Source organism: Rousettus aegyptiacus, unplaced genomic scaffold (assembly GCF_014176215.1).
Source record: "Rousettus aegyptiacus isolate mRouAeg1 unplaced genomic scaffold, mRouAeg1.p scaffold_m13_p_1, whole genome shotgun sequence".
Classification (NCBI taxonomy): Eukaryota; Metazoa; Chordata; class Mammalia; order Chiroptera; family Pteropodidae; genus Rousettus; species Rousettus aegyptiacus.
In genome coordinates this window covers 93711690-93728785 of record NW_023416284.1, presented here as the reverse complement: position 1 = coordinate 93728785, position 17096 = coordinate 93711690, and the positions used below count along the sequence as shown (strand labels likewise).

Here is a 17096-nt window from a genome sequence, read left to right as displayed (position 1 = left end):
CCCTACTTCTAAAACATACAGTTATATTCACATCTGAATTTTAACCTGAGAGGTACTGTGGTTAAGAACGAGACTCAGAAGACAGGTTGCCTGGTTTTGCATCCCTTTTCTGCTTCCCAACTGTGTGACTTTAGGTAAGTTATCCAACCCTACTGTGCCTCAGTTTCCTCACCTGTAAAATGGGGATGGTAATAGCACCTTCTTCATAAGGTGACTGTAAGGATTTATTTATTTTTTACTAAAGTATACTCGGTATATACTATTATGTTAGTTTCAGGTATACAACATAGTGATTTGACATTTATAGACCTTACAATGTGATTACCACACTGTTTAGTAACCTTCTGTCACCGTGCAAAGGTACCACAGTATTATTGACTATATTCCCCTTCACTTTTTTCACCCATCTCTCCACCGCCTATCCCTCTAGCAATCATCTGTTTGCTGTTCTTGTGCATCTGTTTTTGTTTTGTATTATTTGTTTGTTTGTTTGTTTTTAGATTTCACATATAAGTGAAATCATGTGGTATTTGCCTTTTTCTGTCTGACCTATTTCATTTGGCATAATACCATGTTGTCACAAATGGCAGAATTTTGTTCTTTTTTATGGCTGAGTAATAGCCCATTGTGTATGTATACCACTTCTTTATCCATTCATCTATTAATGGGCATCTATGTTGCTTCCATATCTTGGCTATTGTAGATAATACTGCAATGAACATAGGGGTACCTATATCTTTGGGAATTAGTTTTTTCATTTTCTTTGGTTAATATCCAGAAGCGGAATTGCTGGGTCATGTGGTAGTTCTATTTTAGTTTTTTTAAAGAGACTCCATACTGTTTTCCATAGTGGCTGCACCCATTCATAGTCCCACTAACAGTGAGCAAGGGTTCCCTTTTCTCTATATCATCTCCAACACTTGTTATTTGTTGACTTTTTGGTAACAACAATTCTGACTGATGTGAGATGATATTTCATTGTGGTTTTGATTTACATTTTCTGATGATTAGTGATGCCGACCATCTTTTCATATGTCTGTTGGCCATCTGTACGTATTCTTTCGGAGAAATGTCTCTTCATGTCCTCTGCCCATTTTGGATTGGATTGTTTATTTTTTTGTTGCCATTATTAAGTTGTACAAGTTCTTTATATCTTTTAGATATCAACCCCTTATTGGATATATTATTTGTGAATCTCTTCTCCCATTCAGTAGGTGGTCTTCATTTTGTTGATGGTTTCTTTTGCTATACAGAAGCTTTTTAGTTTGATGAAGTCTCATTTGTTTACTTTGGCTTTTGTTTCCCTTGCTCAAGGGGACATATCTAAAAAGATATTACTAAGACTGACGTCAAAGAGTTTACTATCTATGTTTTCTTCTAGGAGTTTTAGGGATTCACATCTAACACTTAAATCTTTAATCCATTTTGAGTTTATCTTTGTATATGGTATAAGAGATCAGTCCAGTTTCATTTGTTTGCATGTATCTCTCTAGTTTTCCCAACACTGCTTGTTGAAGGAACTGTCATTTCTCCGTTGTATATTCTTGCCCCCTGATTAATCGACCATATAAGTGAGGGTTTATTTCTGTGCCCTCTATTCCGTTCCATTGATCTGTGTGTCTGTTTTTGTGCCAGTATCATACTGTTTTGATTATTATAGCCTTGTAGTCTAGTCTGAAATCAAGGAGCATAATACTGCCAACTTTGTTCTTTCTCAAGACTGCTTTAGCTGTTCATGGTCTTTTGTGGCTCCACATAAATTTTAGAATTATTTGTTCTAGTTCTGAGAAGAATGCCATTGGCATTTTGATAGAGATTGCCTTGAATCTGTAGATTACTTTAGGCAGTATTGGCATTTTAAAGATATTAATCCTTCTAATCCATGAGCATCGTATGCCCTTCCATTTATTTGTGTCCTCTTCAATTCTTTCCTTCAATATTTTACAGTTTTTAGAGTACAGGTCATCACATCTTTGGTTAAAGTTATTCCTAGGTATTTTATTCTTTTTGGTGCAATTGAAAATGGGATTTTTTTTTTAAAAAAAATTCTCCTTTGGATTGTTTGTTACTAGTGTGTAGAAATGCCTCAGGTGTCTATATATTAATTTTGAACTCTACTGAATTTATTTACTAATTCTATTAATTTTTTGGTAGAGTCTTTGACGGTTTTCTATACATAGTATCATGTCTCTGCAAATAGTGACAGTTTTACTGCTTCCTTCCCAATTTGGATGCCTTTTATCTCTTTTTCTTGTCTGATCACTGTGGCTAGGACTTCCAATACTGTTTTGAATAATAGTGGTTAGAGTGGGCATCCTTGTCTTGTTCTGGGTCTCAGAGAAAAAGCTTTCAGCTTTTTACCATTGAGTATGATGTTAGCTGTGGGTTTATCATATGTGGCCTATATTTGTTGAAGTTAAGTTCCCTCTATACCCACTTTATTGACCGTTTTTATCATAAATGGATATTGAATTCTGTCAAATGCTTTTTGTGCATCTTTTGAATGATCACCTGATTTTTATCCATGCTTTTGTTGATGTGATGTATACATTAATTGTTTGCAGGTATTGAACCATCCTTCCATATCTGGGATAAATTCCACTTGATCATGGTGTGTACCTATTAATGTATTGCTGAATTTGGTTTGCTAGTATTTTGTTGAGGATTTTTGTATCTATGTTCATCAAGAATGTTGGCCTGTAATTTTCTTTTCCTTCTTTCTTTCTTTCTTTCTTTCTTTCTTTCTTTCTTTCTTGCCTTTTTTTTTTTTTTTTTTTTTTTTTTTTTTTTGTGGTGCCTTTGTCTGGTTTTGGCGTCAGGGTAATGCTGGCCTTGTAGAATGAATTTGGAAGTATTTCTTCCTCTTCGATTTTTTAGAATGGTTTGAGAAGGATAGATATTAATTCTTCTTGAAATGTTTTATAGAAATCACCTGTGATGCATCTGTTCCTGGACTTTGTTTATTGGGAGGTTTTTTTTTTTTCTTAAATTTCTTCAATTTGGTTCCTAGTAATCAGTCTGTTCGGATTTTCTGTTTCTTCCTGGTTCAGTCTTGGAAGGTTGTATGTTTCTAGAAATTTTTCTATTTCTTTTAGGTTGTCCAATTTGTTGGCATATAATTGTTCATCGTAGTCTTGAATTATCTTTTGTATTTCTGTGGTGTTGGTTATAACCTCTCTTCTTTCATTTCTGATTTCTTGGTGAGTCTGGCTAAAGGTTTGTCAATTGTGAGGATTTAATGAGTACTTGTAAAGCACCTAGCAAGTAGAAAGCACTATATAAGTGGGCTTTTTTTCAGTTAAAAAACAATTTCTTAACTCCATATCTTCCTTTCTGCAAAAAACCTCATCTCTTTTCTCATTTTCTCCATCTTAGTTAGCAAGAGTCTATACTGCAAATAGACTCTTTCTTGTCAAAATCTCCTATTGACTTATTTTCTTCACTTTTAAGATGACTTAGCTAAAATCCAGTTTCATGTCAAATGCTTATACTGTTCCCACCTGCTTCAATTTCCGTTCCTCTTCTTTCAGACTTAGATCTCCATTATTCCATGTCCATTTTATTTTTTGCCATGCTACAGAGCTTTGATGATGCTGTCGTGGGTGGCTGGTCTTTTTCCAAGTGGCATGTGGAGAGAAGGGGTGACTAGATGAAGGAACAACTTGTCCCAGTGCCATGCTCCACTCACCTCCATAGAAGGCCATAACTGGAGAGAGCACACTCTGTACACCTACCTAATATTCAGAGACTCTCACAAAAATAGCAATGTGATATTACTTTCAAACCAGTGGTCTTGCTTCTGGGTCCTGAGCAGAATTTAACAGCTGTCAATAGGAATGGTGACAATAATAGAATCAATAGAACACTAAACTAGGAATCAGAGGACCTGGTTTCTAGCCTAAGGTCTGCCTATACTTACTACTATGACCTTAGCAAAGTCACTTACACTTATTTAACTAATTACCTTAAGGATAGTAATGCTCAAAGTTGTGAGAGTCAAACCTATGTGAAACTACTTCTCTTCTGAGTACTCATTTTAGCCTTGCACACACTGAAGTTTTATTTATTGCTGTAGTCAAATCCCAATTATCCAGCTACAACTCATCCATGAAAAATTACTCTCTGCTTTCAGCCCATACTAAAATATAAATAGCAAAAAGCAATTTAAAACCTAACTAGATTTACTGATTGATTAACTGATCAATCGATGGATTTAAGGTCATTCTTCTTTTTTAGATGACCTAAAGGTAAAAGTAGGTTTTCTCAATCTCAACATCATTAATATTTTTGACCAAAAATTATTTCTTATGGGGAGTTGTCCCATGCATTTTAAAATGTTTAGCAGCATTCCTGGCCTCTGCTCGTTAGATTTCAGTCATGATAATCAAAAATGTCTCCAGACATTGCAAAACGTCCCTTGGGTAACAAAATTGCTTCTAGTCGACATCCACGGGGTTAAAGATAACGAAGTCATACTTTACTGCCTTTTTTTTTTTTAACATAGCTAACTCCTTAAGCATGCTAACTTCATCGCCTATATTTTCTATAAATTTCTACATATTATAGGTCAAAGCCACATAGAGTGAATGTTCAGTAAAAATTATATGAGAATGATGCGGGTGTGTTAATTGCCCCTGCCACCCACCAATATCACATCTCAAAAAACTGTACTTATCAAGAGAAAGCAATAACAGTCCATTTTTCTACTGGAAAGTCAGTAGGTTTAAATCTTTCTAACATTCTGTGAAACACACAGACTTGATCTTTACACTGAACTTATAAGGCTAGTTCTTGGTATATACATGATACTGGCTGTTAACTGGAGGCAATTTTGTCTCCCAGGGAACATCTGGCAATTTCTGGATACATTTTTGAGTGTCACAGATGGAGGAAGGGGTGCTACTGGCATTAATTGGGTAGAGACCAGGGATGCTGCTGAACCTCCTACAATGCACAGCCTTTCCTAACCACTGGATATTTATATTTCACTCAGAGCAAAGAATTATCTAGTCAAGTATATCAAAATGTCAACAGTGCTGACAAAAAACTGCTGAATGGGAAGAATTATGCACTGTGCCTTTTCTTGGCTATGGGGGCTTTTTCTTTGGAGAACCTAATCAAGCCTCTGTTCTTCTTTCTCACAGCTGTTCATGGCACAAGTTTATAAAATGCATGCTGACGATCTTTCCCTTCCTAGAGTGGATGTGTTTCTATCGATTTAAGGACTGGCTTCTTGGAGACTTACTTGCTGGTATAAGTGTCGGCCTTGTGCAAGTGCCCCAAGGTAAGGAAAATATGAAGCCTCTTTACGCACAGACCTTGTCCACCTGCCTAGAGTAAACAATTTTTTTTTTAAGTTTATTGGGGTAACATTGTTTAATACAATTATATAATTTTCAGGTGTCCATTATCATTGGACATCTATATATTCTATTGTGTGATTACCATCCAGAGTCCAGTTTCCTTCAGCTACCACATATTTGATCCCCTTTACCCACTTCGCTCTCCCCCAACCCTTCTATATTTGACCCCCTTTACTCTGTCTACCTCGTTCCTCCTCTCCCACCCCCTACCCTCTGGTAACTACTAGTCCATTGTCCATGTCCCTGAGTCTCTGTTTGTCCTGTTCACTTGTTGCTTTTAGGTTTATTTCCCACATATAAGTGATATCATGTAATTTTCAACTATTTTTCAGTCTGGCTTATTTCGCTTAGCATAATTATCTTGAGGTCCATCCAGGTTGTCGCAAACGGCATTATTTCATCTCTTCTTATGGCTGAGTAATATTCCATTGTACATATGTACCACAGTTTCTTTAGCCAATCATCTATCATAGGGCATTTTGGTTGTTTCCATGTCCTGGCTACTGTGAATAGTGCTGCTATGAACATCGGTGTGCAAATCTTTTCAGATATGGGTTTTCAAGTCTTTAGGGTAAATACCCAATAGAGGGATTGCTGGATCGTATGATAGATCAATTCTTAGTTTTTGAGGAACCTCCATACTGTTTTCCATAGTGGCTGTACCAATTTGCAGTCCCACCACAGTGTATGAGGGTTCCTTTTTCTCCACATCCTCTCCAACGTTTCTTATTACATGTTCTGTTGATCATAACTATTCTAACAGATGTGAGATGGTATCTCATTGTGCTTTTGATTTGCATTTCCCTAATAGCTAGCGATGTTGAGCATCTTTTCATATATTTGTTGGCCATTTGTATGTCCTCTAGGGAGAAGTGTCTGTTCAGGTCCTCTGCCCATTTTTTGATTGGATCGTTTGTTTTTTTGTTGTTATTGAGTTGTATGAGTTCTTTGTATATTTTGGATATTAGGCCCTTATTGGAGGCATTGCTTGCAAATACTTTTTCCCATTTGGATGGTTGTCCCTTTACCCTGTTGATGATTTCTTTTGCTGAACAGAAGCTTTTTAGTTTGATGTAGTCCCATTCATTTATTCTTGCTTTTCTTCCCTTGCCTTTGAGGTCAAATTGATAAAATCCTCTTTAAATACAAGAAAATATAGTTCCTATGTTTTCTTCTATGCATTTTATTGATTCCAGTCTTATATTCAGGTCCTTAACCATTTTGAGTTAATTTAGGTGTGTGATGATAGATAACAGTCTTGTTTCATTTCTTTGCAGGTGGCCTTTCAATTTTCCCAGTACTATTTATTGAAGAGGCTTTCTTTTTTCCACTGCATGTTTTTGGCTTTTTGCCAAAAATTATTTGCCCATATAAATATGGGTTCACTTCTGGACTCCTGATTCTATTCCACTGGTCCATGTGTCTGTTTTGCTGCCAGTACCATACTGTTTTGATTACTGTCACTTTGTAGTATAATTTGAAGTCGGGCAGAGTGATGCCTCCAGCCTCATTCTTTTTTCTCAGGATGGCTTTGGCAATTTAGGATCTTTTGTGCTTCCATACAGATCTGATGATTCTTTGTTCCATTTCTTTAAAAAATGCCGATGAGATTTTGATGGGGATTGTATGATGCTTTGGGTAACATGGTCATTTTAACTATATTTATTCTTCCAATCCAAAAACATGAAATATCTTTCCATTTCTTTGAATCTTCTTTGATTTCTTTTAATAGAGTCTTATAGTTGTCATTATATAGGTCCTACACATGTTTCATTAAATTTATTCCTAGGTATTTTATTCTTTTTGTTGCAGCTGCAAAAGGAATTATTTTTCCACTTCTTTTTCTGATGCTTCATTATTAGGTTATAGGAACACTATGGATTTTTGAATGTTGATTTTGTATCCAGAGACTTTACTGTATTTGCTTATTGATTCTAGTAGTGTTCTTGTGGAGTCTTTAGGGTTTTCTATATAGAGAATCATGTCATCCACAAATAGTGACAGTTTGACTTCTTGGTTTCCTATTTGGATGCCTTTTATATCTTACTCTTGCCCGATTGCACTTGCTAGGACCTCCAATGTTATATTGAATAACAGTGGCAATAGTGGATAGCCTTGTCTTGTTCCTGATCTTAGAGGGAAGGTTTTTAGTTTTTCACCATTAAGGATAATATTGGCTGAGTGTTTGTCATATGTGGCCTTTATCGTGTTAAGGTACTTTCCTTCTATAACAATTTTGTTAAGATTTGATCATAAACGGATGCTGTATCTTGTTGAAAGTTTTTTCTGCATCTATTGATATGATGATATGATTCTTATCTTTTATTTGTTTATGTGGTGTATCACATTAATTGATTTGCATCTCTGTGCTCCTGGGATGAAGCCCTCTTGATCGCAGTGTATAATCTTTTCAATATGTTGCTGTATTCGGTTCACGAGTATCTTATTTTGGATTTTTGCATCTGTGTACATGAGAGATATTGGTCTGTAGTTTTCTTTTTTGTGTGTTATCTTTACCAGGTTTTGGTACCAGTGTAACACTGGCCTCATAAAATGTATTGGGAAGTATTGCCTCCTCTTTGATTTTTTGGAAGAGTTTGAGGAGCATAGGTTTTAAATCTTCTTTGAATGTTTGGTAGAATTCACTGGTGAAGCCATCTGGTCCTGGACTTTTACTTTTTGGTAGGTTTTTGGTGATTGTTTCATTTCCATCCTGGTGATCAGTCTATTTAGATTTTCCAAATCTTGATTTGGTTTAGGAAGATTGTATTTTTCTAAGTACTGGTCCATTTCTTCTAGGTACTATATTTGGTGTTACATACTTTTTCATAGTATTCTTGCATTATTCTTTGTATTTCTGTGATGTCAGTCATAATTTCCCCCATTTTCATCCCTGATTTTGTTTATTTGTGCCCTTTCTTTTTTTTTCTTTAATCAGTCTAGCCAGGGGTTTTCAATTTTATTAACCTTCTCAAAGAACCAGCTCCGTGTTGTATTTATTTCTTCTATTGTTTTTTGCTTTCAATTTCATTTATTTCTGCCCTAATTTTAATTATTTCTTTCTTTCTGCTGACTTTAGGCTTCATTTGTTCTTCCTTTTCTAGTTTTTTAAATATGAAGTGTGAGGTTGTTTATTTGGGCCCATTCATGTGTTTGGAGATAGGCCCATAATGATAAAAACTTTCTTCTTATGACCACTTTTGCCGAGTCTCAAAAGTTTTGATATGTTGTACTATCATTATCATTCGTTTCAATGTATCGTTTCAATGTATGTTGTACTATCATTATCATTCGTTTCAATGTATCTCTTTTTATTTCTTTTCTGACCCAGTTATTCTTCAGTAACATGTTGTTTAATCTCCATATATTTGTAGTTCTTCCTGATTCCTTTTCGCCATCAATCTCTAGTTTCAAAGCATTTTGATCAGAGAATATGGTTGGTATGATTTAAACCCGCTTATGTTTATTGAGGCTATTTCTGTGTCCCAGTATGAGGTCAATTCTTGAGAATGTTCCATGTGCACTAGAGAAGAATGTATAAGCAGCTGTTCTGGGATGGAAGGTTCTGTAAATGTCAATTATGTCCAGTTGGTGTAATGTGTTATTTAAGGATGTGATTTCCTTATTGATTTTCTGTTTGGATGATCTGTCCATATCTGACAGTGGGGTATTTATGTCCCTTAATAGAATAGTGTTTTGGTTTCTCCCTTTAGTTCTGTTAGTAATTGCTATACATAGTTTGGGGCCCCCCGATTAGGAATATAGATATTAATAAGTGTTCTGTCTTCTTGGTGTATGATTCCCTTTATCGTTATAAAGTATCCCTCAGTATCTTTCATTACCTTTTTTATTTTGAAGTCTATTTTGTCCAATATTAGTACCGCTACTTTTCTCTGAATGCCATTTGCTTGAAATGTAATTTTCCACCCTTTCACTTTGAGTCTATATTTGTCTCTGGAGCTGAGATGTGTCTCTTGGAGGCAGCATATGGTTGCGTTTCGTTTTTTGATCCATTCTGCAACTCTGCGCCTTTTTATTGGTGAGTTCAGTCCATTTACATTTATGGTGATTGTTGAAATATGAGGTCTTCTTATAGCCATTTTGTCTTTTGCTTTCTGGTAGCTCGGTGTTTCCATTGCTTCCTTGTCCTTGTGTTTCTGTTTTCTTTATTTTGGTTGGCTTTTGTGGGTTTTGCCTCTGGTTCTTTTTGTTTTATGTTATATACTTCAGCTCTGGATCTTTGGTGTGTGGTACCATTACAAATATAAAAAGGATTATATATATACGGTTGTCCATTTTCTTCTGCATGTGCCTTATCTTCTTTCTCCTTTGTAAATTTAGATCTTTGAATCCTCCCCTTTTCAGTCATTGTTATCTCAGTTTGTCCCTATGTATGCTAAATGTTCATTACTATCTTGCTATAGCAATTCTCTTATTATTATTTAAGCTTATAATGCTCTGTTCTTAGTAAGGGTTGCAGTCCTCTGCTTCTATTTGCCTGATAGTCACTTTACTCATAATTATGTATTTTTTGTTTTGTTTTGTTATTTTGTTTTAGATGAGCTGACACCTTTCAGTATTTCCTGTAGTGCAGGCCTCATGGAAAATTCTCTCAATTTTTGTATGTCTGGAAAGGTCTTAATTTCTCCTTCATATCTAAAGAGAAGCTTAGCTGGATACATTGTTCTAAGCTAGTAGTTCCTTTCACTTAATAGTTTAAATATTTGATTCCATTCCTTTCTGGCTTGTAAGGTTTGAACTGAGAAGTCCGATAATAATCTAATGGTTTTTTCTTTATAAGTTACCTTCTTCTTTTCCCTGGCTGCTCTGAGAATTCTGTCTTTGTAATTGATTTTTGATAACTTTAATACAATATGTTTTGGTGAAGGCCTTTTTGGGTTGAAATAATTGGGTGTTCTATTGACTTCTTGAATTCCAAGCTCCAGCTTGTTCAAAAAACAAACAAACAAAAACCGCACAGCTAGACAGTTAACCCAATATCAAATTTATACACAGAGAAATAAAAAGGATTTTATTAATCCTTTACTTATAGCAGTTCCAAATTCCCTACAAGCCTTTAAACACTCTATTTTTCTATTCTTCTGGGGCCAACCAGGTAGGATTGAAACTTGTGATTATACAGGTTGTGCATAGCACAAAAGAGGCAAGTGGTAGCTTTTTTTTTTTTTTTTTTTTAAAAAAGGGATTCCTTTTTAAAAAATAAATTAGTTATCATACAGTAAAATTCTTTTTTTCCCTTTGGTGTACAGTTCTATGAATTTAAACACCTATACAGATTTATGTAACTACCATCACAATCAAGATACCTAACAGCCTCCAAACTCTCGTGTGCCATCCCTTTTTAGTCACAACTTTCTCTAACCACTAATCCTGGCAACCACTGATCTGTTCTCCCTTATAGTTCTGTCTTTTTGAGAATATCATATAAATGAACTCATACAGTATGTAACTTTTGAAGGCTCGCTTCTTTAACTCAGCATTAGCTCTTTGAAGTTGATGTAAATGGTTATATGCATTAATAGTTTGTTCCTCTTTATTGCTGAGTAATCTTCCCCTCTACGGCTGTACCACAGCTTGTTTATCCATTCACTTGTTGATGGACATTTTGTTTCCAGTTTTTGACTGTCACAGATAAAGTTTCTATGAATATTCATGTACAGGTTTTTATGTAAACATAGTTTTCATTTCTCTAAGGTAAATAAATACCCAGGAGTAGTATCATTGGTCATATGGTAAAGTGTACGTTTAACTTTATAAGAAACTGCCAAACTGTTTTCCAGAGTGTCTGTATCGACTATTTTACATTTCCACTAGTAGTGAATAAAAATTCTAGTTTTTCCACACCCTTATCAGCACTTGATATTGTTAGTATTTTTAAATTAAACTTTATACTTCAAGATAATTTTAGATTCACATACCTTTGTAAAAACCTATGGAGAGAGACCACTTGTATTCTTTCCCCACTTTCTCCAATGGTAACATCTTACAAAACTATAGTTCAGTTTCACAACCAGGTTATTGGTATTGACACGGTAAAGGTACGGAAAGATACAAAACGTTTCCACCACCACAAGGATCCCTCTTGTTACCCTTTTACAGTCACCGTGACTTTGCCCCCTGCCTCTATGTCCTCTTTAACGCTTGGTAACCACTAATCTATTCTTAATTCCTATATTGTCATTTCAAGAAAGTTATAGAAATGGAATCATACAATCCATTTGGGATTGGCTTTTTTAAACATCTTAATTCTCTGAAGATTCATCTAGGCTGTCGTGTGTGTATCCATAGTTTATTCCTTTTCATTGCCAAGTAGTATTTCATTATATGTCTGTTCCACTGTTTGCTTAAACATTCACCCTCAAAAGACATCTGGATTGTTTGTAGCTTTTGGCTATGAGCATTTTCATGCAGGTTAATGAACACAGTCTTCATTTTTCTGGGATGAACGTCCAGGAGTATAGTAGTTGCATATTTAGCTTTTTAAGAAACTCCCAAGCTGTTTTCCAGAGTGGTTGCACTATTTTGCACTCCTACCAGCAATCTATGAACGATCTAGTTGCTCTGCATCCTCACTAGCATTTGGTGTTGTCACTACTTTTTATTTTAGCCAGTTTGATAGACGTGTAGTGAGATCTCATTGTGGTTTCAGTTTGCATTTTTCTAATGGCTATTGATATTTCATATATTTTCACATGTGAATTTTCCATCTGTACATTTTAATGATTGGCTCTTCTTGTCTTTTACTCATGGTTTAATTGGATTGTTCACATTTTTACTGTTGAGTTTTGAGAGTTATGTATATATTTTAAATATTAGTCCTCTCTCTTCTGTGTTTTGCAAATATTTTCTCCCTGTCTGTAGCCTGTTTTTTCATCCTCTTAACAAAGTATTTAATGAGCAAAATTTTTTGTTTTGAGGAAGTCTGGTTTTTAGTATTTCTTATTTTAGCCATTCTAAGAGGTGTATAGTGGTATCTCATCAGGGTTTTTCATTTGCATTTTCCTCATGGCTAATGAGGTTGAACATCTTTTCATTTTCTTATTTGCTATCCTCATATCCTTTTTGGCAAAGTACCTATTCAAGTCATTTGCCCACTTTTTAATTGGAATTTTTGTTTTCTTAGTATTAATTTTTGAGAATTCTTTATATATTTTGGATACAGTTTTTTTTTTTTTTGGTTATATATGTGATTTGCAAATATTTTTTCTCAGTCTGTTGCTTATTTTTTTTTTATTCTCTTGACAATACCTTTGGCGGAGCAAAAGGTTTTAATTTTGATGAAGTCCAATTTATTTCTTTGAGTGATTGTGCTTTTTCTGCTATATATAAGGCCTAACCCCCAGGTTATTTATAGATTTTTCTCCTATGTTTTCTTCTAAAAGTCTTAAATTTTTATGTTTTACATTAAGATCTATTTTAAGTTGTATGAATAATGAAATAATTTGTAGTGTAAATAATGTGAAAGTTTTACTTATATTTAAATAGGTAGTACCTAACGACTTCACAAATTTCTTCAAATGAAATAAAAGAAGTGACCAGATCTGTCCTACAGTAGAATTCCACTTTATAATTATTAAAGAAAATAGAAAATCATCATTAGGGAAAGACCATAGTAATAATTGTTGTACCTAAAATCCACTAACAGGTATGAAAATTAGTGGGTGAAAGTTTATAAAGCATGTACTGGGATTTGCATAGTTTGAAATTATTTTCCTCAAGATATTTATTAATTACTCCACTACTTTACAGAAGAGAATGTGGGAAAAACTACCTGAACCAAGTGTTCAATGCTTGATCATCACCAGTAGTAAGACATTTGGAGATCACAAATCCTATGATATGATGCACTAAGAAGGACACATCATTTCTGTAGTATTCTCACCAAAAATGTATAACCTTAGTGTAATCATGAAGAAACCTAAAACAACCCCAAATTGAGAGATGTTTGACAAAATAACTGAACTGTTAATACTCTTCCAAAGTGTCAAAGTCAAAAAAAAAAAAAAAAAGTGAAGACTGAAGAACTATCATCGATTATAGGACTAAAGAAGAATAAGAGCTAAATGCAATGTGGGGTTCTGGATAGAATCCTGGAACGGAGAAAATAAATTAGTGGGAAAACATGAGATTCAAATAAAATCTTTAATTTCTAATGTTAATTTCCTGATTCTGAGAATTATACTATTGTTACATAAAATGTTTACAGGGAAACTCAGATAAGGGACATGAAAACTCTCTTATTTTTGTAACTTTTCTGTAAGTGTAAGATTAGTTCAAAATTTAAAAAGTTTTTTAAGGTGTTGGAAAGTTTGGAAACATGATTTCCTTCTATTTCTCCATAGCCTAAACTTAACTAAGACTGGGCAGCTTAGTTCTCAGGCTGTTACCAAGTAATTCTTTTACCTTCTCTGTATTGGTAAGTTATTTGAAACCTTACATTTCAAAAGACTCATTCTTCATACCACATGTTGTTTATCAAGAGTAAATAGGGGCTATTCAACATTATACTGGAATTCATAGGCAGTGTGTTAAAGCAAGAAAAGGGAATATAAGTTATAAAGATTGTAAAGGAAGAAATAAAACCTTCGTATTTATAGGTTATTTTTTATGTAGAGAATTCAAAAGAATCTACAGATAAATGAGTAGAATTAGTAAGATTTTATCAAGGTTGCTAGATACAAGGTCAGAACATAAAAACCAATTACGTTTCTATATACCTTCAGGAAACAGAAAGTGAAAAAAATTTAAAGATACCATTTACAAAAGCATAATAAATATGAATTAAGTTCTAATGAAACTAAGATGTGCAAACCCTTTAAAAAGAATTTATACTACTTAGTAATATTAATGAAGATCTTAATTGAAAGATGGCATATTCATAGGTTAGAAGCCTCAATATTTAAAAATCTCAGTTCTCTTAAAATATTTATAGATTCATCAGAATCTCAATGTAAATCTCAATAAGACTTTTTAATGAAAAATTATAAGCAGACTCTAAAATGTACATAGGTGCAAAAAGCTGAGAACAGCTAAATTCTTTAGAAGAACATGGGCAGACTTGCTCCTTTAGCTATTAAGACAACATAAAATTATAATATTTAAGATAATATCTAGCAAAAGCAGAAAGAATAAATATTTATATATGCATATATTAAAATACACAGAAGGAAAATGATCAATCTCAAGCAACTCACCACGACATGGAAGACTCTTTTAAACAGACATATATATAAAATAGTAAGCAAAAGAAACAGAAATAAAAATTATATACAGTATAACTCCATTAATTTAAAGTTCAAAAGTGGGCTGAACTAAACTATATTGTTCAGAGATATCTATGCTAGTGGTAAAACTATAAAGAAAAGCAAAAGTCAAAATAATGAATATTGCTATGAGGAGAAATGAAGTTGTGGTCAAAGACCTGGGTGTTTGTTTTATAAATATTTTTTAAACTCAACACCTATTTTAATGCACTTTCTATGTGTATGTTACATTTCTCAATAAAAATGAGGATTACTAAATTAATTATCAAAACTATTACTAAATTAATTACTGAAAAAGTAAGAGAGCATGGTATTGCAGAGAGAAACAATTAGGCCAATGGAACAGAAAAGAGTCAGGCACATATGTAAGTTGCATAGTTTATATCAGATGTGTCAGTGTAGAAACAGACTTTTTAATTATGTGAAACAATTGAATTCTGATATGAAAAAACAATTTTTAGAACTCTACCTCACACCATACCTAAGAACCTATTACTGATAGATTAAAGACATAAGTGTAAAAAGTAAAACAATGAAGACTTTTTGGAATAATCTAGGAGAATATCTTCATGATCTTGAGGTAGGAAATGATTTCTTAAACAAGACACAAAAAAAATACTAGCCTAAAAGGAAAAGACTGATAAATTGAATTAAGTAGAAGTTAAGGACTTCAGCTCATTCAAAGACACCATAAAAATTGAAAAGCAAACTACAGAATGAGAGAGATTTTGTAACAATATACCCAACAAAAGGTGATTTACTCCTACAAATCTGTAAGGGAGCAATAAGATTGATCAGCATTATTGGTAATGGGTGAAGTGAAAATTGAAATTAAAATGAGTTACACACTAACTCATGCACATTAAAATTAAAAATCTGACAGTATCATGTGCTAATACAGATGTGGATAATGGGAACTATCATACAGTGCTTGTGGGAGGGTAAATGTACAACCATTTGGAAAACGGTATGGCATTTTCTAGTCAATGCCCCAGCAGTTATATTTCAGGGTATATTATCTCAAGGAACTTATACATCTGTGCACCAGGAGACCTGTGTATAAAAATATTTATAGCAATATTATTCATTATAGCCCCAAACTAGAAACAAAGACAGGAAACCATGCAAGCCTAGAGACAAAAGGTTTGGGGAAGTAGCTGCCTTGGATGTTGATGACTTTCTGGTTCTGGTTTCAGTCTCTAATGAGGCCCAATTGCCCTTTGTACTCTTTTAATAAATTTCTTATTTTGCTTAAGCTCATTTGAGCAGGTTTTCTATTTCTTGCAGTCAAGGGCGCTTTCTTAGAAAAAAATAGGGAAGGAGAACCCATAAATTGCAGAAGACTTCAGAGACATATCAGTTAATATGAAGAACTTATTTGAGTCTTGATGTAAACACAAATATTGTAAAAGAAAGTACATCATATAACAGTAAATAATTTTTAAAAATTACCTCCAAACCCACTGTCTTTCCTTCCTTCCTTCCTTCCTTCCTTCCTTCCTTCCTTCCTTCCTTCCTTCCTTCCTTCCTTCCTTCCTTCTCCCTCCCTCCTTCCCTCCTTCCCTTCCTTCCTTCCTTCCTTCCTTCCTTCTTTTCTTCTTTCTTCAAGGTCTTTCATGAGGTTGCAGTCAAGGTGTCAGTAATCTCAAGATTCTGTAGAGCAGTGGTCCCCAACCTTTTTGGCACCAGGAACCAGTGCTCCTATGAGAATCTAATGCCCGATGATCTGAGGTGGAGCTGAGGTGGTATTGATGCTAGCGCTGGGGAGCGGCTGCAAATACAGATGAAGCTTTGCTAGCTCACCCGCCACTCACCTCCTGCTGTATGGCTCAGTTCCTAACAGGCCACAGACTGGTACCAGTCCATGGCCTGGGGGTTGGGGACCCCTGCCATCGAGGTTGGAAGATCAGTTTCTAGACTCACTCATGTGTTTGCTGGCAGTCCTGGTTTTCTTGCCATATGGGCCTCTCCAGGGGCTGCTTGAGTGTCCTCACAACATGGCAGCGGGCAGGACAAACTTCATGTGTAAAACCCAATGCAAAATGAAAATGCAGAGCCCCTAGTTCAAAAGTTATTCATAATTTCAAGATGGTCGGAGAAGGGAACAAAGACAAGTTTGGAGGCGTCTTAGCCCAGGGCTCTATGTAATTGCATTGGTCACACACCCTTGAAGACAACTCTGGCAGCTGGTGACCTGAATGAAAGACAGTCAGAGAGCAACCAGGACAGAAGCCGCAGCCTTCTTGCAACCTCATCTCAAAAGTGATATCCTGTCTTTTTTGTTGTAGCCTATTTATTAGAAGCAAGTTATAAGATCCATTCTCCTCTTATGGGGTGGGGATCACGCGAGGATATGAATACCAATTAGCCATTGCTGATCATCTTAGAGGACCTCTACCACAACAACCATTAATGAGATAAACAGGAAAATGTGATTATTGCTTGGATA

General features: G+C 34.7%; 1 protein-coding gene across 1 annotated transcript in view; it reads left to right on the top strand.

The window, feature by feature from the left end:
- SLC26A8 (solute carrier family 26 member 8) overlaps nucleotides 1–17096 on the top strand; it is a 72265-nt gene that overhangs the window by 2828 nt on the left and 52341 nt on the right. Inside the window, exon 2 of the mRNA XM_016120203.2 lies at nucleotides 5145–5284. Coding sequence (XP_015975689.1) covers nucleotides 5145–5284 — 140 coding nt within the window. The remainder of the gene's footprint in view (nucleotides 1–5144; nucleotides 5285–17096) is intronic.